The 17,654-nt window shown below is 53.6% G+C and overlaps 1 protein-coding gene across 1 annotated transcript; it reads right to left on the reverse strand.

Annotated features, from left to right (window-relative positions):
• Window positions 1–424: 424 nt before the first annotated feature.
• On the reverse strand, window positions 425–17,131 carry Ceacam19 (CEA cell adhesion molecule 19). The gene is made up of 11 exons (XM_042700236.1): window positions 17,085–17,131; window positions 16,478–16,590; window positions 14,584–14,772; window positions 12,901–13,023; window positions 5,440–5,553; window positions 3,872–4,240; window positions 2,971–3,124; window positions 2,813–2,859; window positions 2,128–2,186; window positions 947–994; window positions 425–504 (listed from the first exon to the last, which is right to left on the reverse strand). Exons 1-11 carry the CDS (start codon window positions 17,129–17,131, stop codon window positions 451–453), a joined length of 1,317 nt encoding a protein of 438 aa, XP_042556170.1. The 3' UTR covers window positions 425–450.
• Window positions 17,132–17,654: the final 523 nt, after the last annotated feature.

Genomic DNA, 17,654 nt, shown 5'->3' on the forward strand with positions numbered 1-17,654 from the left:
TTTATGTTGTGGCAGTCTCGGGGTTTGAACTCAGGGCCTGGGCGCTGTTCTTGAGCTTCTGTGCTCAAGGCTGCTGCTCTGCCACACAAGCCATAGCGTCCCTGGTGAATTGTTCTCTGGTTCATTGGACATCAGAGTCTCACAGGCTTTCCTTTCCGGGCTGGCTTTGAACCATGATCTTCAGACCTCAGTCTCCTGAGCAGCTGGGATTACAGGTGTGAGCCACCGTGTCCCACCTTCAGAGTGGATTTTGAGGGTGTTGCAGCTTTTGGGGGGTGGGTGGAGCCAGCTATGGGCCTCACCCCTGTGTGGTGGAGGGAGTCTGGGGGGGCTGGGGGAGCTGGGCTGCGCTGTCCCATCCCCTCGGGGCCCCCACGCTGGGGCCCAGGTCCTTGCAGCCTTGGCTGTGGTGCCCCTGTTCACCCCCAGAAGATGGTGGGGGCTGCGCCATCAGGCAGTTGGCGCCAGCTGACAGTAAGGGGCCGGGTCGGGGTTGAGCAAGTCCTGGGGGGCAGAGAAGAAGCCATGATGGGGGTGTGGTGCAGACAGGCAGGATGCCAGAGACCCCCATGGGGAGAGATGGGGGTGCGGGACAGGGCCAGAGACACATAGGGGCAGACTGGACAGTGTGTTTCTCTTTGTGGGGTGCTGGGCTTTGAACCTGGGGCCTTGCACACTTGAGCTGTCTCTACTTTTGCCTTCCCCCTTGGCAAGAGGGGTGGAGCGGGCCTGAGAGGCCTAGTCCACATGGGGGGAACCAACCCGCTGCTGTGTGACCTGGGGCCGGTGTCTTTCCCTCTCTGGGCCTTGTTCCTTTTGTGTAAATCCAACACCTGGGAGGGATGGGTGTGCCCAGGACCCTCGGGGATCCCCCAGGGTGAGTGTAGCCCCCCCACCCTGGCTGTCCTCCCCCACCTTGGCTCCAAGAGGCACCCCCCCTTTGTACCTGGTAGTGTTGGGGTTCTGGCTGTGGCTGTGGCTCAGGAAGTGGGGGCTGCAAGAGAACAGCATGGGTGAGCCAGGCCCCCCAATATCCCCAGCCCCAGCCCCTGCGGTCCACATGATCTGGGTGCTGTGTCCATTGGTGCTCAGTGTCCTTAATGTCTGGAGGGGGGGGGAGCTGTCCACCGGCCCCACCTCAGCCCTGTTTACCTGTGTGTGTGTGTGTGTGTGTGTGTGTGTGTGTGCGCGCGCATGCATGTGTGCCGGTCCTGGACCTTGAACTCAGCACCTGAGCACTCTTCCTTTGCTTTTGTGCTCAAGACTAATCCTCCACTTGGACCGCAACTCCACTTCAGGCTTTTTGCTGGTTCATTGGAGATAAGAGTCTCCTGGACTTTTCTGCCAAGGCTGGCTTCAAACCATGATCCTCAGATCTCAGCCTCCAGTGTAGCTGGAATTACAGGTGTGAGCTACCAGCACCTAGCTGTTATTTTGTTTTGGAGATAAGGCCTAGAACTTGCCATCCTCCTGCTCCAGCCCCATTACGCCTGGCTAAGCCTTTGCTTGGTACATTTCTCTCTCTCTCTTTTTTTTTTTTGGTCAGTTGTGGGTCCTGAACTCTGGGCCTGGGTGCTGACCCTCATCTCTTCAGCTCAAGGCTGGCGCTCTACCACTTGAGCCGCAGCATCACTTCTGGCTTTTTCTGCTTATGTGGTTCTGAGGAATCGAACCCAGGGTCTCATGCATGCAAGGCAAGCGCTCTACCACTGAGCCACCTTCCCAGCCCCAGATTTCTCCTTTAAAAAAAAAGAATTAAAATCATTTATTTTACTCACTCTTCCCGCCTCTTTGTTTCCCCATAATAAAGGGAAAATCTCGGGATCACAGATGATCACAGACAGAAAATAGAGCGGCCTGCCAGCTTCCGCCCTGTGGCTCCCCCCTGTAATCTCAGCTACTCAGGAGGCTGAGAACTGAGGATCCCGGTACCGAGCCAGCCTGGGCAGGAAAGTCCTTGAGACTCTTATCTCCAAGGAACTGCCACAAAGCTGGAGGTGGAGCTGTGGCTCATGTGTTCGAGCACCAGCGTTGAGTGGAAGGGGTCAGGGACGGTGCCCAGGCCCTGAGTTCAAGACTCAGGACAGGCACCAAATTAAAAAATAAAAAGACTCAGGATAGACTCACCGCAGCTGGGGTCAGGAGCAACACTGGGGATGGTATCACTTCATACATGTTGCTGTCACCTAGACGGAGGGCAGAAGGGGCCCTGGGCTTGCTCTACCTCCATGCCCAACTGTGACCATCACAGTCCCATTCTTGCCCTCCTGGGGCCTGTGGGAGGCTGACCCAGCTCAAGGAACCACGCTTGGCTTGGCTACTCACACACACACACACACACACACACACACACACACACAAACACACACTCGCTCCGTTTGTGGACTTGTGAGGGATGAAGTCAAGAAAGACAGTGAGAGGCGGGGCATAATGGCTCACGCCTGTAATCCCAGCTTCTCAGGAAGCTGAGATCTGAGGATTGATGTTCGGAGCCAGCCCCGGAGATGGGGGTGGGGGGAGGAGGGGGAAGGAAGAGGCAGGAAAGCCCCAAGAGATTTTTATCTTTGACTAACCAGCCAAAAGCCAGAAGGGAGGCGTAGTTGAAGCGGTAGAGCACCGGCAGAGCAAGTTAAGTGTGAGTTTATGAAGGGTCTTGGGCCCCATGCTAAGGAGCCTGAACCTTGTTCCCAAGGGCGCTGGAGGGACTGAGTGGGGATCTTGGAGGTGGAGTGTGGTTTGGTGGAGGCTTGGGGGGGGGGGGTCCCCAGCGAGGTGTGGGTGAGAAGTGGGGCGGGGGGTGCTCCCTGCTCACCCGTATCACGACTGGGTCTCAGCTCTGGCTTCTCCCTGGCTGGCATCCTGGAAAGGCACAAGGGAAAACTCATTAGACCAGTCCCTGCTGAGGCCAGGCCCACCCCGGCCAGTAGGGGGAGACAGAGAGCAGAAAGGCAGGCCTGGGAGATTCTGTACCTGGAACTTTGCTCCCCCCAGCTCCGTGTCACCAGGAGGTAGGCCAGGCCGCCGATGAGAAGACTAGCCACGGCCAGAGGGCCCACGATGGCCGCGGCTACCACCCCGGCGTTCATGGGCACGTGGGCAGTGGTAGGCTCCGTGTGTGTTCCTTCTGCAGGTGACAGAGGACCACGTGAGGCCCCCCCCCCCCACCCCATGGCCTTCCACCCCAGTGTGTGAGGCCCTCGGGCCAGCTTTCTGTGGTTTTCCAACCCCAGCATCCCACCCTCAGGATGGTTTATAAAACTACAGCCAGGTGCTACACACTGGTCCTCCCAGCACTCGGAAGGCTGAGATCAGAGGCTCTGAGTTCAAAACCAGCCAGGTCAGAAGCGGCTATGAGACTCTGACCTCCAATGAACCACTCCAAAACTGGAAGTGGAGCCATGGCTCAAGTAGTAGAGCACCAACTTTGAGCCAAAACAACAACAACACACACACACAAGTTCAGGGACAGCACCCAGGTCCTGAGTTCAAGTCCCAGGACAGGCACAGGACAAAAAGAAAAGTCAGATGCCCCCTGATGTCCCCCACCCTGCCCCCAGTGCCTTTCCCAGAGCTGCTACATCGGTAGACATGAAGATGGTGGATGGCCTGCATTTCTCAGGATCATGTAGACAGGGGGTGCTAAATAAGTCCCGGGCTCATGAATGCATGACTGAAGCCAGCAAGATGGCGGTGTTCTTTGGAGTGCATCTGGCCTTGGGTGTTTTGCCGGTTCATGTGAGTGGAGATGGACCAAGGCCTTGCACGCCGTGGGCTCTCCGTGTGTTGGTGGGAATGGTGGATCCTGGCGTGTGGCAGTTTCTAGGGGAGTCACCAGCACCCCCACTTCATCCCCAACCCCTCCTCCACTCACCAACCACCTGGACGTGGGCCTTGGCCCTCATGGTCCAGGCCGAGTTGACGGCCAGGGCGACTTGGTAGAGGCCACTGTCCCCGGGCTGGGCGTGGCGCAGCAGCAGGGAGCCATTGGGGAAGCCGACCATGTCCCTCTGCCCCATGGCCTCTCCATCCCTCTGGGGTCGGGGCAGCTCCGGGATGTAGGTGAACAGTCTGGTACCCCCGTCCGTGGTCTCCCCCAGGTACCAGGTGACATCCTGGAAGGTGCTGGGGACCCCGTGGAGGGACAGGAGAAGATCCTGGTTCTTCTGAGGCATTTCTGGAATCTTCTGGATGCTGAGGGAGGCCTGGGAGCATTGAGGCAGCCACAGGACCAGGACAGAAGCTGTGGGAGGAGGATAGGGAAGCGTGAAGGGAGAGGGGCCTGAGCTTGTGGGCAGGGCTGGCAGGGACCACTGCCATCCCCCTTTCTAGAGACCTTCCCTCTGGCTGCATTGCACACTATGCTGGGATCGATTAGTGATGTCTGCCCTGGGTGCGGGTATGCGAAGATTGGTCTGGATACCACAGCTTGTGTGCTGGGATCCATTAGTGATGTCTGCTCCAGATGCAGGCGTGGGGAGATGGCCCTGGGTAAACCACAGATTCTCCATTCCATTCTCCCAGAAGGCTTTTCTGCCCTGAGGTGCTGCCTGACCCACCCCACAAACACTGGGAATCTCTGAGCTCATTCATTCAACCCATACTCATAAGCATATACATGGATATGAAGTGTAGGATGATGGATATCAGCCAGACAGGATTTAAATTTCCCTAGGTTTCAGCTGTGCATGGGTGGCTCACGCCTGTAACCCCAGCTACTCAGGAGGCTGAGATCTGAAGATGGCTGTTTGAAGCCAGCCCAGGCAGGAAAGTCTGTGAGATGCTTGACTCCAATGAGTCACAAACACCCAGAAGGAGCTGTGGCTCAAGTGGTAGAGCACCAGCCTTGAGAGAAAAAGCTCAGGGACAGTGGCCAGATCCTGGGTTCAAGCCTCAGAATGGGCACATGGATGCATATGTATATATGCTCACATGTGTGCGCGCGCACACACACACACACACACACACACACACACACACACACACACACACTCCCCTTGAATTCTAGTGGTTGGGGATTCAATAGGAATCAAATCAGGAGGCTGAGATCTGAGGATTGCGGTTCAAAGTCAGCCTGGGAAGAAAAGTCTGTGAGACTCTTATCTCCAATGAACCACCAGAAAACGAAGTGGCGCTGTGGCTCAAGTGGACAGCGCCCAGGCCCAGAGTTCAAGCCCCACAAAAAACAAAAATAAATAAGTGAATAAACAACAACAATAACAAACAGGAATCAAAACCCATATTTCTGACCTAATAGAACATTCCAGAGAGGAAATGGAGAAGTGATGCTGCTGTTCTGCCCCCTGTGTACGGCTCCCTGCTTATTCCCATCATGTTATCTTCTCCAGTAATATTCCATTTTTCTGAGGAGGAACCTCCTCCCCTTCCCAGACCTGGGTTCAAGTCCTACCTTCTCCAGTCAGCCTTCCGGTTTGTTCTTACCTGACAGGAAGAGGCTGTTCGCCAGGTGGCCCTGGGGGCCAACAAGGGGCCCCATGTGGCGTCCGTTGGCGACGCCCAAGGGTCCCAGTGTGTCTGTCGTGTCTCTGGTGGGAGCTTCCCAGGGGACTCAGGAACCCAGCGCGGCTGCCTGGTGCCTGCCCGCACCCCACAGTCCTGTCACGGCCTCCCCAGGCTCCACCTGCCTGGAAGCAGGGACACTGGTTGAACCAGTTCCCCACAGGTGACTGGGAAGTTCACCCAGGGGCTTTCCCCAGCCTCCTCCTAATTATAGACACCCCACCCCAGCCTTGCTTCCCACTGCACAGCTGGGGAAACTGAGGCTCAGGAAGACTGGCAAGGCGGCTGGGAGCAGAGGTGGAAGTTCATCCTCTGCCCCGCCTGCCCCAGGGCTGGCTTATAACCTTTTCAGGAGCATTCATTCAGCCCAGGCTGGTGGCTCACGCCTGTAATCCTAGCTACTCAGGAGGAAGAGATCTAAGGATTGCGGTTCAAAGCCAGCCTGGGCAGGAAAGTCTGTGAGACTCTTATTTCCAATGAACCACCAAAAAGTCAGAAGTAAAGCTGTGGCTCAAGGGATAGAGTGCTCCCCTTGGGATAAAAGAAGCTCAGGGACGGTGCCTAGGCCCTGAGTTCAAGCCCCAAGACTGGCCTACACAGACACACAGAGACTATCATTCATTCATTCATTCATTCCTGGTACCCAGTCCCTGACACAGTGGCGGTCGTGGCTCCTGCCTATTCTCTTTTCTCCGTGGGGGTCACAGCCCTGGAGAAACCAAGGGGGCTGAGAGGCTTTCCTGGTGGAGGCGACATCTCGACATCTCAGCTGCGACTTGAAGTGGCAATACCAGTGGGACAAGTTGGTGGCTGGGGTGGGGCGGGGCCTCCGGGGCAGGGGGGAAAGAGCATGCAAAGGGGCAAAGAGCTGGTGTTCCAAGTGCATTGTGGGAACTGGCAATTGGGGGGTGGAGGGAGGAGTGGGGAGAGGCCTTGTGCCACTGGGGTGGGGGGAGGGGTCCCTGCAGTACCTAGACTTGAACCCAGGGCCTCTCCTACGTGCAGGGCAGGTGTCGCAAGCCTTCCCTTCCTCCTGACTGGGACTTGCTTTGTAACCGAGACTGGTTTCAAACTCACGATCTTCCTGCCTCAGCCCCTGGGTGCTGGGATTATATACACACACCCCCAGCCTTGGCTGGGCTTTGATTCTTTTTACTTTTTTTTTGTGCCAGTCCCAGGGTTTGACCGCAAGGCCTGGGAACTAGCCCTGAGCTTTTGTACTCAAGGCTGATGCTCTACCACTTGAGCCAAGGCGCCACTTCTGGCTATCTGGAGGTTAATTAGAGAGAAGAGTCTTAGAGACTTTCCTGCCAGGGCTGGCTTTGAGCCTCAATCCTCAGATCTCAGCCTCCTGAGTAGCTAGGATGACAGGCGTGAGCCATCCGTACCTGGCTATAACTCCATAAGCCAGGCACTGTGTGCTCACACCTGTCATCCCAGAGACTCACAAGGCTGAGATCTAGAGGATCAAGGTCAAGAGCCAGTCTGGACAGAAAAGTCCTGGACACTTCATCTCAAGTAACCAGAAGAAAGCTGGCCTGGAGCCCTGGCTCAGGTAGGAAAGCACCAGCCAAACAAGCAAGAGCAGTGAGCATGAGGCCCTGGGGAACACGGTGGTGACCCCACTGTCTGGGAGGGGTTCCCCCAAAGTCCTCCTTGCTGCAGTTGTGTGATTTCTTACCTGCACCTTGGGAAGGCGGTGCAGTGAATTATTTTCAAGCTAAGCTGCTCTGGATTTTCCAGTTCTTCCAGTCATTCATTCATTCATTCAGTCTGTCTGTCTGTCTGTCTGTCTCTCTCACATACTTCCATCAATTTTATCAAAGTCTTTTTTTTTATATCAAAGTCTTATTCAGAGTATTTAGAAGAGCTTTTCTGAGCCCCCCTTGCCTCCACCTACCTGGGAAAGAAGCAAATTACAATTTCTTCAGCCTGGGTTGTTGGCGGGTCTGTGCGCAGGCAGCAGAGGACCAATGGCAGCAGGAACCCAGGTTTTAAATGCGGGGAGGGTCATGGAGCAGAGCTGAACGCACTAGTCCCATCATGAGATGCATGTGTGAAGCAGGAATCACAGGGCATCTTGGGACCAGCCCTTCACCTCTGAGGACAGTGGGCACTTCTCCCTGGCCGGTCCCCATGGCATTAGTGGCATTGCAAGTTGTGACATTGAAAGTCCTGTTGATGGCCTTGTTCACCGCAGCAATCCGGACCTGGGTACCCTGGGCCTGAGCCGAGCCGGGCAGGGTCCCCTAGGTCCTGAGCCCAGTGATAGATGGGTAAGGAAGAGGAGGTCTCCACTGGCAGTCCCAAGTGGGCTGGCAAAGACACAGGCAGCCTCAGGCTCTGTGTAATACAAGATGTGGCTTTTCTGAATCACCGGGATCCTGCTTATCCCAAAAGCCTGTGTTGGTTGCTGAGCTCCCAACCTCTTCCCCCTCCTGTTTTTAATTGGACCTGTCTTTGCCATTCCCCATATGGTCACCAGGGGGGGGGGGGGCGTGCAGCTAGTCCATTTAGCTCTGTAGCCAGCAGGGGGTGCAGGAGCCCAGATCATCTCACATCCCCTCAGGCAGAGCTGGCCCTGCCCCAGCAGACCTGCCACCTGCTGCCCCCAACTACCTCAGCTGGCTCTCTCTGTCCTAGCTAGGTGTGCTGGCTAATGGCAGGTGGCACAGGGAAGAAACAGCCATGCAGGAAGCAGAGCCAGCTCTGTGGGAGCCCCAAATTGTACAGTTTGAGGTAAGACAAATCAAGACGACCAGGCATGTTTGATGTTGCTGTTTTTGGTGGCTCTGGGGTTTGAACTTGGGGCTCTGTGCTTGCTGGGGAAGATGGGGCTTCCTCTTGAATTTTACCCTCCTCCTGCTCTCCAGTCTTTTTGTCTGTGGTTAATTCTTAAGTAGAGTCTGGCACTTTTGCCTCTACTGGCTTTGAATGCAGACGTTCCCACTTTCTCCTCTTGAGTAGCTGGAATTACAGAGGTGCACCACCACATGCATTAAAAAATAAAGAGAAAAAATAGCTAGGAATGTGGCTTGATGGTAGAGTGTATGCCTAGAATGCATGGAGCCCTGGCTCAGGTAGTAAAGCACCAGCCAAACAAGCAAGAGCAGTGAGCATGAGGCCCTGGGGAGCATGGTGGTGACCCCCACTGTCTGGGAGGGGTTCCCCCAAAGTCTTCCTTGCTGCAGTTGTGTGATTTCTTGTCTGCCCCTTGGGAAGGCGTTGCAGTGATTTATTTTCAAGAGAAGATGCTTTGGATTTTCCAGTTCCTCTAGTCAGTCAGCCAGTCATTGATTCAGGCATTCCTTCAGTTTGTCTGTCTGTCTGTCTGTCTCACACACTTTGAATCCTTTTCCATTATTCAATGTTATCCGAGCTACACAGGAGTTTGAGATCTGAGGATCTTAGTCTGAGCCCAGCCTGGGAGACCCACTCCATGAGACTCTTATCTCCAATGAACCACCCAAAAGCTGAAGTGGAGCTGTGGCTGGAGTGGTAGAGCACAAGCCTTGAGCAAAAAAGCTCAGGCTAGCCCATGGGCCCCTAGTTCAAGCCCCAGGACTGGCAAAAAACAAACAAATAACTAAATTCCACAAAGTAAAATAAACAAATAATTAATTTAATAAATTGCTAGAGGCAGAGAAAGGGATCATTCCCAAAAACCAGCCATCTTCTCTAAGTCTGCCAACACCGTGGACCCTGCTTTCCTTGTTCTGCTCTGGGCCCTCACTTCTGATATCTGGCCAATTCTCCCCTCTTATTTGCGTCTTGCTGCCGCCAAGACCACAAATAAGCTTTTAATAGTTTACTTTAAGCCTCAATATCTGTCATCCTAGCTACCCAGGAGGCTGAGATCTGAGAATCGTGGTTCAAATCCAGTCCAGGCACAAAAGTCCATGAGACTCATCTCCAGTGAACCACCAGAAAATGGGAAGTAGCACTGTTTCTCAAAATAGTAGAGCCCTAGCATTGAGCAAAAGAGCTCAGGGAAAGCGCCCAGGCCCAGTTTAACACTCCTCCCCCAGACCCATAACAAATAAATAAATAAACAAATAAACAAAAGTTTACTTTGCTGCTCTGGGGTGGAGGCTTCTGGCTTAGAGGTGGTCCCAGGCCAGCTTGAGACTGGTGACTCCTCAGTAGCTGGGATTACAGGTGTGTACTACCACACCAGCTTGTTATTAAGGGACTGAGCACTGTCCCCACGAGTCCTCTGGGAAAGGGAGTGGCAGATCCAGCCTGGTCCCCTCAGATATGTCCTAGGCCTCTTCAGAGCTCTCTAGTCTTCCTTGCAAATGGCAGAAGTGGCTGAGGGCATATCTGACTGGTGTGGGCTCTGGAGGGGTCTCAAGGTTGAGCCCAAGGTCTTCTGTTGGCTCAGCTGGTGCTATACCACTTGTGCCATGATTCCAGAAAGGCCTTTTGCTTAGTAACTGGAGATAGAGTCTTGAGGTTTTGAATGTTTGGTTCCCCTGGATGTCAGTCTTCTGAGTAGCTGGGCCCGTGAGGCTGTGGACGGGTCATGCGCTGTAGAGAAGGAGAGGCCGCCAGCCCTCCGTCTGTGCATTCACGGCACATGGTGGGAGTCGGGGCCGGTGATGCTGTCACCATTGCTGGCTGCTGTGTCTTTCACAGGATCATCCTCCTTGCGTACAGGTGAATATGCAACATTCTAGAAGGAGACAGCTGTTAGTCAACAATCTTTGTTGCTAGGAACATGGTAGAGGGCTTGCCTAGCATGCATGAAGCACTGGGTTCGATTCCTCAGTGCCACATAAACAGAAAAAGTTGGATGAGGTGCTGTGGTTCAAATGGCATAGTGCTAGCCTTGAATAAAAGAAGCTCAGGGACAGTGCCCAGGCTGTGAGTTCAAGACCTAGGACTGGCAAAAATAAAATGAGGCTTTTCTATCCTTTCTCTCTTTCTTTCTCTCTCTTTCTCTCTCTCTTTTCTTTCTTTCTCTCTCTCTTTCTCTCTCTCTTTCTTTCTCTCTTGCTTTCTCTGTTTCTTTCTCTGTTTCTTTCTTTGTTTCTGTCTTTCTTTTTTTTGTTTGTTTGTTTGTAAGGCTCAAACTGAGGGCCAGGTCGCTGTCCCTGAGCTCTTTTGCTCAAGGCTACCACTCTATAACTTTTTTTTGGGGGGGGGCCTGAACTCTGGCCCTGGGCGCTGTCCCTCAGCTCTTCAGCTCAAAGCTAGCACTCTACCACTTGAGCCACAGCGCCACTTCCAGTTTTTTTCTTTTTGCTTATGTGGTGCTGAGGACTCGAACCCAGGGCCTCATGCATGCAAGGCAAGCGCTCTACCACTGAGCCACCTTCCCAGTCCACACTCTATATCTTTGAGCTATAATGTCACTTCCAGTTTTCTAGTGGTGAATTGGAGATAAGAGTGTCATGGACTTTCCTGCTCAGGATGGTTTTGAACCATGATCCTCAGATCTCAGCCTCCTGAGTACCTTGGTTTCAGGCATGAGTCACTGTTGCCCAACTGAAACATAGGCAGTTTTAAGTCCTATCCAGCTGATATCCATAATCTTACACTTCATATCCATTTATGTGCTTATACGTATGGGTTGAATGAATGAGTTCAGAGATTCCCAATATTTGTTGGGTGGGTCAAGCAGCATCTCAGGGCAGAAAAATCTTATGGGAGAACAGGATGAATACTGTGTGGTTTCCCCAGACCCATCTTCCCATGCCTGTCCTGGGGGCATCACTACTCCATCCCAGCACGCAAGCTATGGTACCCAGGCTAGATTTTCCCAGACATGGGACAGACATCACTATTGATTGCAACACGCCACTACAGCCAGCTTTGTTTTTTCTCCTTATGCTGGTTGTCATGGGACTTGAACTCTGAAGGGCATGGGCTCCTCCCCCCTAGACACAGTCTCAGCACTTGGCTTGTAGTCCGCTGTCAATAGCTGTAATCAAAGCAGGCTCTCATTGGCTCCACATAAATCACTGCCCATCTCTGAGCCAATCACAGCAGCCAGGGAAAATGCGAGGTTCTGATGGGCTAGGCCTGAGCTCCTGCCAGGGCTCTTCTCAGGAGCCATTAGGGGGTGCCACGCCGACTCCAGTGGAGTCTGCTTAGCATGGGAAACCATCTATCAGACCAAGATAGGGGCTTCAGAGACCTATCTCTGAGTTCTGGGACTTCACCGAAGTCTACCTCAGAGAATGGGGCTTTACAGAAACATATCTCCAAGTTTTGGGACTTCACCGAAGTCTACCTTGGAGAATAGGGCTTCTAAGAGGCCTACTCCTGGAAAAAGGCTGGCAAGCCCCTGGAAAAGATGTGTTTCTGCCTTTCTTTTCCTCATAAGAGTGCCTATTAATCTTTCTACTGCTCATTGTGCTCACTCATTGTCAACGTTCCCTTATTCAAAGCTCTTTCTTAAGAGTGTTGACGACTCCAATATCTGATGAGTGTCTTAAAAATATGACTAACTCACCAGAGTTAAGTGCTAACCTAAAACCCCTCTTATGGAGGCTAGTAGACAAGTCATAAGTAAATATTGGGGGTTTCACAAAGTCACTTCAGCAGAAGGAATTGTTTGTAAGAGATTTGCAAGAAGCTGTAGGCGCAGCTAGAACAGAAGGAATGTATGGCAATTGCTGAGATAACTACTTAGGAGAAAGAACTTCCTGTTACTCTCTTTCATTTACTAAGAGACTTGCTAGATCTAGGCCTCCGTGACCTTACTATTAAAGAAGGAACAGGAAAGATCTTATGGGACAATTAAGGCCTCTATAGAAATAAGGTAATGGTTAGTTGGTGACAAATGTCGAAACCCATTATATTTCTTAGAGATAAGCCGGAAACAAGTGCCTTTCAGGCGACCAGCTGGTGACCACCTAAGAATGAAGCCCTGCAGCAAGATTGTGTAAACTTTTGCCCTTTCAGGCGACCAGCTGGTGACCATCCAAGAACGAAGCCTTGCAGCAAGATTATGTAACTTTTTACCCTTTCTTATGAAGACTTCTGTTATAAAAGTTTGCTATTCTCTGTATTAAATTGCACTCAGCACTCAGCATCCGCTCCTAATGTGTGTGAGTTGTCTGTTTGCCATCTCCCCATCCTATTCCAGGTTCCTCCCCTAGGTGTCCTCCGTCGTCCCGACAGAACCTGGTCCGCGGCAAGGGGGCACCTCCCCTCCCATTCTTTCTCCTCTCCTCTCCTCCCAGTTACACCACTGGTAGAGGAGTTCAACTGTTGTGGACCTGGAGAAACAGGAGGAAAATTCCTCATCTGGGGAGATGGGCCAGAAGCCTGGGTGGGCACCTAGGAACCCCCAAGTACCCTCTCCCTTCAGGATAAACCTTGTACACAGCAGGAATGCAGTGTGTGTGGGGGAAGCAGAGCATTGGAGCTCACCGTGAAGGTTCCGATACCCGAAGATCAGATGCACCAGGACCACCGTGATTCCCCCCCCACTTCCCACAGCACCTTGAACATGACACCGACGATGGGTCTGGCTGACCTGGAGCCCGGGGTTCTCTGGAGTGGAAGGAAACAGGCAGATGAGGAAATGCTGGGTACTTTTTTTTTTTTTATCTGCCTGGCATGTATCACTCCCATCCTTGAATAAGCACCCCAGATTTCCTTTAGAAAACATCACCTCCCTCATTCCCTGCATTCTGGTGGACTCCACTGCACCCAATGATGCCTAGGATGAGACTGGGTTGGGGGAGCTCAAACCTGTCCAATCAGAACCTCTCATTTTCCTTGGTTGCTTTGATTGGTTCAGAGGTGGACAGTGGTTTAAGTGGAGCCAATGAGTGCCTGCCCTCGGATTTTCATTACAGCTACTGACAGTGAATGATGTGCTCTGTCCCCAGTGAGGTTGCTAACAAAGTGGACTGGGCTCAGAGCAGGTGGTTCTCGCTTGTCTTCCCAGCCACTCTAGAGGTTGAGATCTGAGGATCATGGTTTGAAGCCCGCTTGGGCAGGAAACTCAATGAGACTCTTATCTTCAATGAGTCACCGAAAAGCTGGAAGTGGAGTTGTGACTCCAGTGGTAGAGTGGTAGCCTTGAGTGAAAAACCTCAAGGACATTGCCCAAGCCCTGAGTTCAAGCAAAAAAGAAGAGAGTTCATGAAAAAGAAAAGAAAAAAGATCTAGATGGGTGGAGTGGTTCATATCTCTCATTCTAATTACTTGGCAGGCATACGGGGAGGACTGTGATTTGAATCCAGCCTGGGCAACAATGAGTGAGATCTCCATCTCCAGCAATAACTGGGCCTTGTGGCTGTCATCGCAATGGCATGAAAAGTGTAAACAGGAGGATTATAGACCAGGATAATGTGGCCATGAATGAGACTCTACTTCACATAATAACTAAACAAAAATAGGCCATAGGGGCGTGGCTGAAATGGTGTCGACCTTTAGTTCAACCTCAGTGCCAAAAAGAAAAAGATATAAGAGATGTAAAGACAGTTCCTGGGTGACATGGTTGGGGTGTACATAGATCTAACTAGGCCTGAAGATGAATTTTCCTTTTTTTTTTTTTTTGTTGGATGTGGGGTTTGAACTCTGGGCCTGGGTGCTGTCCCTCAGCTCTTCAGCTCAAGACTAGTGTTGAACCACTTGACCCACAGCCCTGCTTCTGGTTTTCTGGTGGTTTATTGGAGATAAGTGTCTCAGGGACTTTCCTGCCCAGGCTGGCTTTGAACTATGATCCTCAGATCTCAGCCTCTTGAGTAGCTGGACTTACAGGCATGAGCCACCAGTGCCCAACTGAAGACACATTTTCAAAAAGTCTTAAAAAAAGATTTGTTCAGCCATTCTTCCATCAATTACAACGAAGCCCTATTTAGTGTATTTAGAAGAGCTTTTCTGAGTCCCCCTCCCTCTCCCCCCACCTGGAAAAGAAGCAAATGACAATTTGCTCAGCCTGGGTTGTTGGCGGGTCTGTGCCCAGGCAGCAGATGACCAATGGCACCAGTGACCCAGGTTTTAAGGGGGGGCACCAGGGAGCAAAGCTGACCACACTAGTCTCATCGTGAGATGTCTTGTGTGAAGCAGGAATCAGAAGGCATCCTGGGGCCAGCCCTTCACCTCTGAGGACAATGGTTGCTTCTCCCTGGCCGGTCCCCATGGCGTTGGTGGTGCTGCAGATGAAAGTCGTGTTGATGACCTCGTTCACCGCAGCGATCTGGAGCAGGGAGCCCTGGACCTGAGCCAAGCCGGGCAGGATCCCCAAGGTCCTGGCCCAGAGATAGATGGGTAAGGAAGAGGAGATCTCCACTGCAGGTCCCGGGTAGGGTAGCAAAGACACAGAGAGCCTCAGGCTCTGTGGAACACAGGGTGTGGCTCTTCTGTATCACCCATGTCCTGCTCATCTGAAAACCCTGTGCGTTTCAGAAGGATGCTGCCTTTCCAGCCTCTTCCCCAGCATGTTTCTCACCAGACCAGTGTGTGCCATTCCCTATATGGCCACTAGGGACGCGCGCAGCCGAATCCATTTAGCTCTGTAGCCAGCAGGGGGCGCAGGAGCCCAGGTCATCTCAAACCCTGTCAGGCAGAGCTAGCCCCGCCCCCAGCAGACTTGGCACCTGCTGCCTCCAACTACATCAGCTGGCTCTCTCGCCCTCTGCTGGCTAATGGCAGGTAGCACAGGGAAGAAACAGCCATGCAGGAAGCAGAGCCAGCCCTGTGGGAGCTTTAAATTGTGTGGTTCAAGGTAGGACAAGGCAAGGCGACCAGGCTTTTTTTGTTGTTGGTGTTTTTGGTGTCCCTGGGGCTTGAACTTGGGGCCCTGTGCTTGCTGGGGAAGATGGGGCTTCCTCTTGAACTTTACCCTCCTCCTGCTCTCCAGGCTTTTTGGTTGTAGTTAATTCTTAGATAGAGTCTGGCACTTTTGCCTCTGCTCACTTTGAAGCCGGACCCTCCCACTTCCCCCTCTTGAGTAACTGGGATTACAGAGGTGCACCACCGCATATATTTAAAAAAAAAAAAGAAAGAAAGAAATTGCGCTGGGAATGTGGCTTGGTGGTAGAGTGCATGCCGAGTATCAGTTTGATTCCTCAGTACCACATAAAGAGAAAAAGCCAAAGTGGCTCTGTGGCTCAAGTGGTAGAGTGCCAATGCCCAGGCCCTGAGTACAAACCCTGGGACATGCAAAAAAATCAAAATAAAATTACAAAAACATTACTAAGGAGGAATCCGTGTAAAGCAAGCAAGCACCTGCTCACTGCCTTCACTCCCACCAGTAAAGATGCCAAACTTTGATAGCAATCACTTCTAACAACTGATTGATTGAGTCTTTGATGCTTATTTGCTTAGACCCAGGGTTCCAGGCCTCTGCCTCCTTCCTCAGACTCAGGATTCCAGGCCTCAGCCTCCTCCCTCAGACCCAAGGGTCCAGGCACCAGCCTCCAGCCTCAGACTCGGGGGCCCTGGCACCAGCCTCCTCCCTGACACCCAGGGGTCCAGGCCTCAGCCGCCCTCCTCAGGGCAGGCTGGAGTCCCCATGATGCAGGTGGTCCAGTTGAAGTGAGTGTGTACTGGGATTCTCAGGGTGACATCACTGTGACCGACATACCAATTGTGGTCATATCCAACAATGGAGATCTGGGGGGGGGGTAGGGGATGGGAACACACTGGGGTCAGAGCCACAGGCCCTCAGGGCATGAAGCTCCTCAGCTGCCTGGGGTAGACAGACCCATGTGAATGACAGGACATGTCCTCCAAGAACAGAGGCCTGTGCATCCTCGGCCAAGTGGGACAGACCAGGCCTACTCTATTCCTAGGTACTTCTGTGTCTTGGTGCCAGTACTGGGGGCCTTGAAACTCACATTTTTTGTTGTTATTATAAGGTGGGAGAAGGCGGAGCCAGGCAGACGTTGGAGGCAATGTGGGCTGTGGCCTGGGAACGTGGGGTGTGAATAGGGTGATGGCATCATGGGGGGAGGAGGCGTTCTTTCCCTCGCGCATGCGTGGATGCACTCACAGAGCACGGACAGGTGGACGGGCAGCCGCAGCGGCTCCGCCCAGGTCTGGTGCTGCACCACGCAGGTGACGACCTGGCCGTGCGCCTGTCTGGAGGGCACCGCGGAGAAGACTCTGAAGACAGAGATGGTCCTGGGCCACGATTCTGGCCCCTGCGGGGTGTTAGCGGCTCCATGCAGGTGAGCGGACCAGGAGAGGCGCGCAGGGGGGTGCCCGTGGGTGGACTCCCAGCGCCACGGGCGTGGGCACAGAGAGGGCTGGACGTCCCGCAGTGGACACGCAGCACTGTGGATGCTGGGCCTTCAGGGCGACGGCGCTGCTCTGGGGCCAGGCTGGGGGGGATTGAGAGGGAGACAGTGGACAGTTCAAATCCCGTGTGTGTCTCTGGGCAGCCAGCGGAGTGGAGGCGGCCTTTGGAGCAAGCCTGTGCCTCAGTTTCCTTCGTTGTCCACTGGGGATCCCCGGGAGGGATGGGGACACAGGCAACGCTCTTTAGGACGGTCCTGGCCTGTAGGAAGTGCTCAGTGAATATGCCTCGTGGGCTGGTGCTGGGGGCCTAGAAAAGAGGAAGATCACTGCAGACCACCTGGCTCGGCCATGGGCTGCACGATCCCTGGATGGTGTGAGAATCTCTGGGCGGAAGTCCCGCCTCCATGGTGACGTGAACGCCAAGCACGCAGGGACGCTGGGAGCCGGGACGTCCAAGGGCGGCTTGGGGTGCAGGACCGAGTCACCGGATATAGGGAGGAGGGGCTTCCGGTGAGGGGAGAAAAGCGGCAAGAGACACGAGGGGAGACACTCGCCTCCCAGAATGCATCAGTGCCTGGCTCTCCTGAAGAGGGGAGACAGAGCGCCTGCCTGAGAGGAGACCTGGCGGGAAGAGAGGCCCTGGAAAGCCCCGGCCGGAGCAGAGGCCTGCGCAGGGCCGAGAGGCCTACGGAAAGGCCTGTGGAGAGTGGAGAGGTGCAGAGAGGCCGGCAGAGAGGAGAAGCCGGCGGAGAGGTGGAAAGGCCGGTGAAGAGCCGAGAGGCCTGCGGAGATGGGAGAGGCCTGCGGAGATGGGAGAGGCCTGCGGAGATGATGGGAGAGGCCTGCGGAGATGGGCGAGGCCTGCGGAGATGGGAGAGGCCTGCGGAGATGGGAGAGGCCTGCGGAGATGATGGGAGAGGCCTGCGGAG

This window comes from Dipodomys spectabilis, unplaced genomic scaffold (assembly GCF_019054845.1).
Source record: "Dipodomys spectabilis isolate Male_0828 unplaced genomic scaffold, ASM1905484v1 ptg000266l, whole genome shotgun sequence".
NCBI lineage: Eukaryota > Metazoa > Chordata > Mammalia > Rodentia > Heteromyidae > Dipodomys > Dipodomys spectabilis.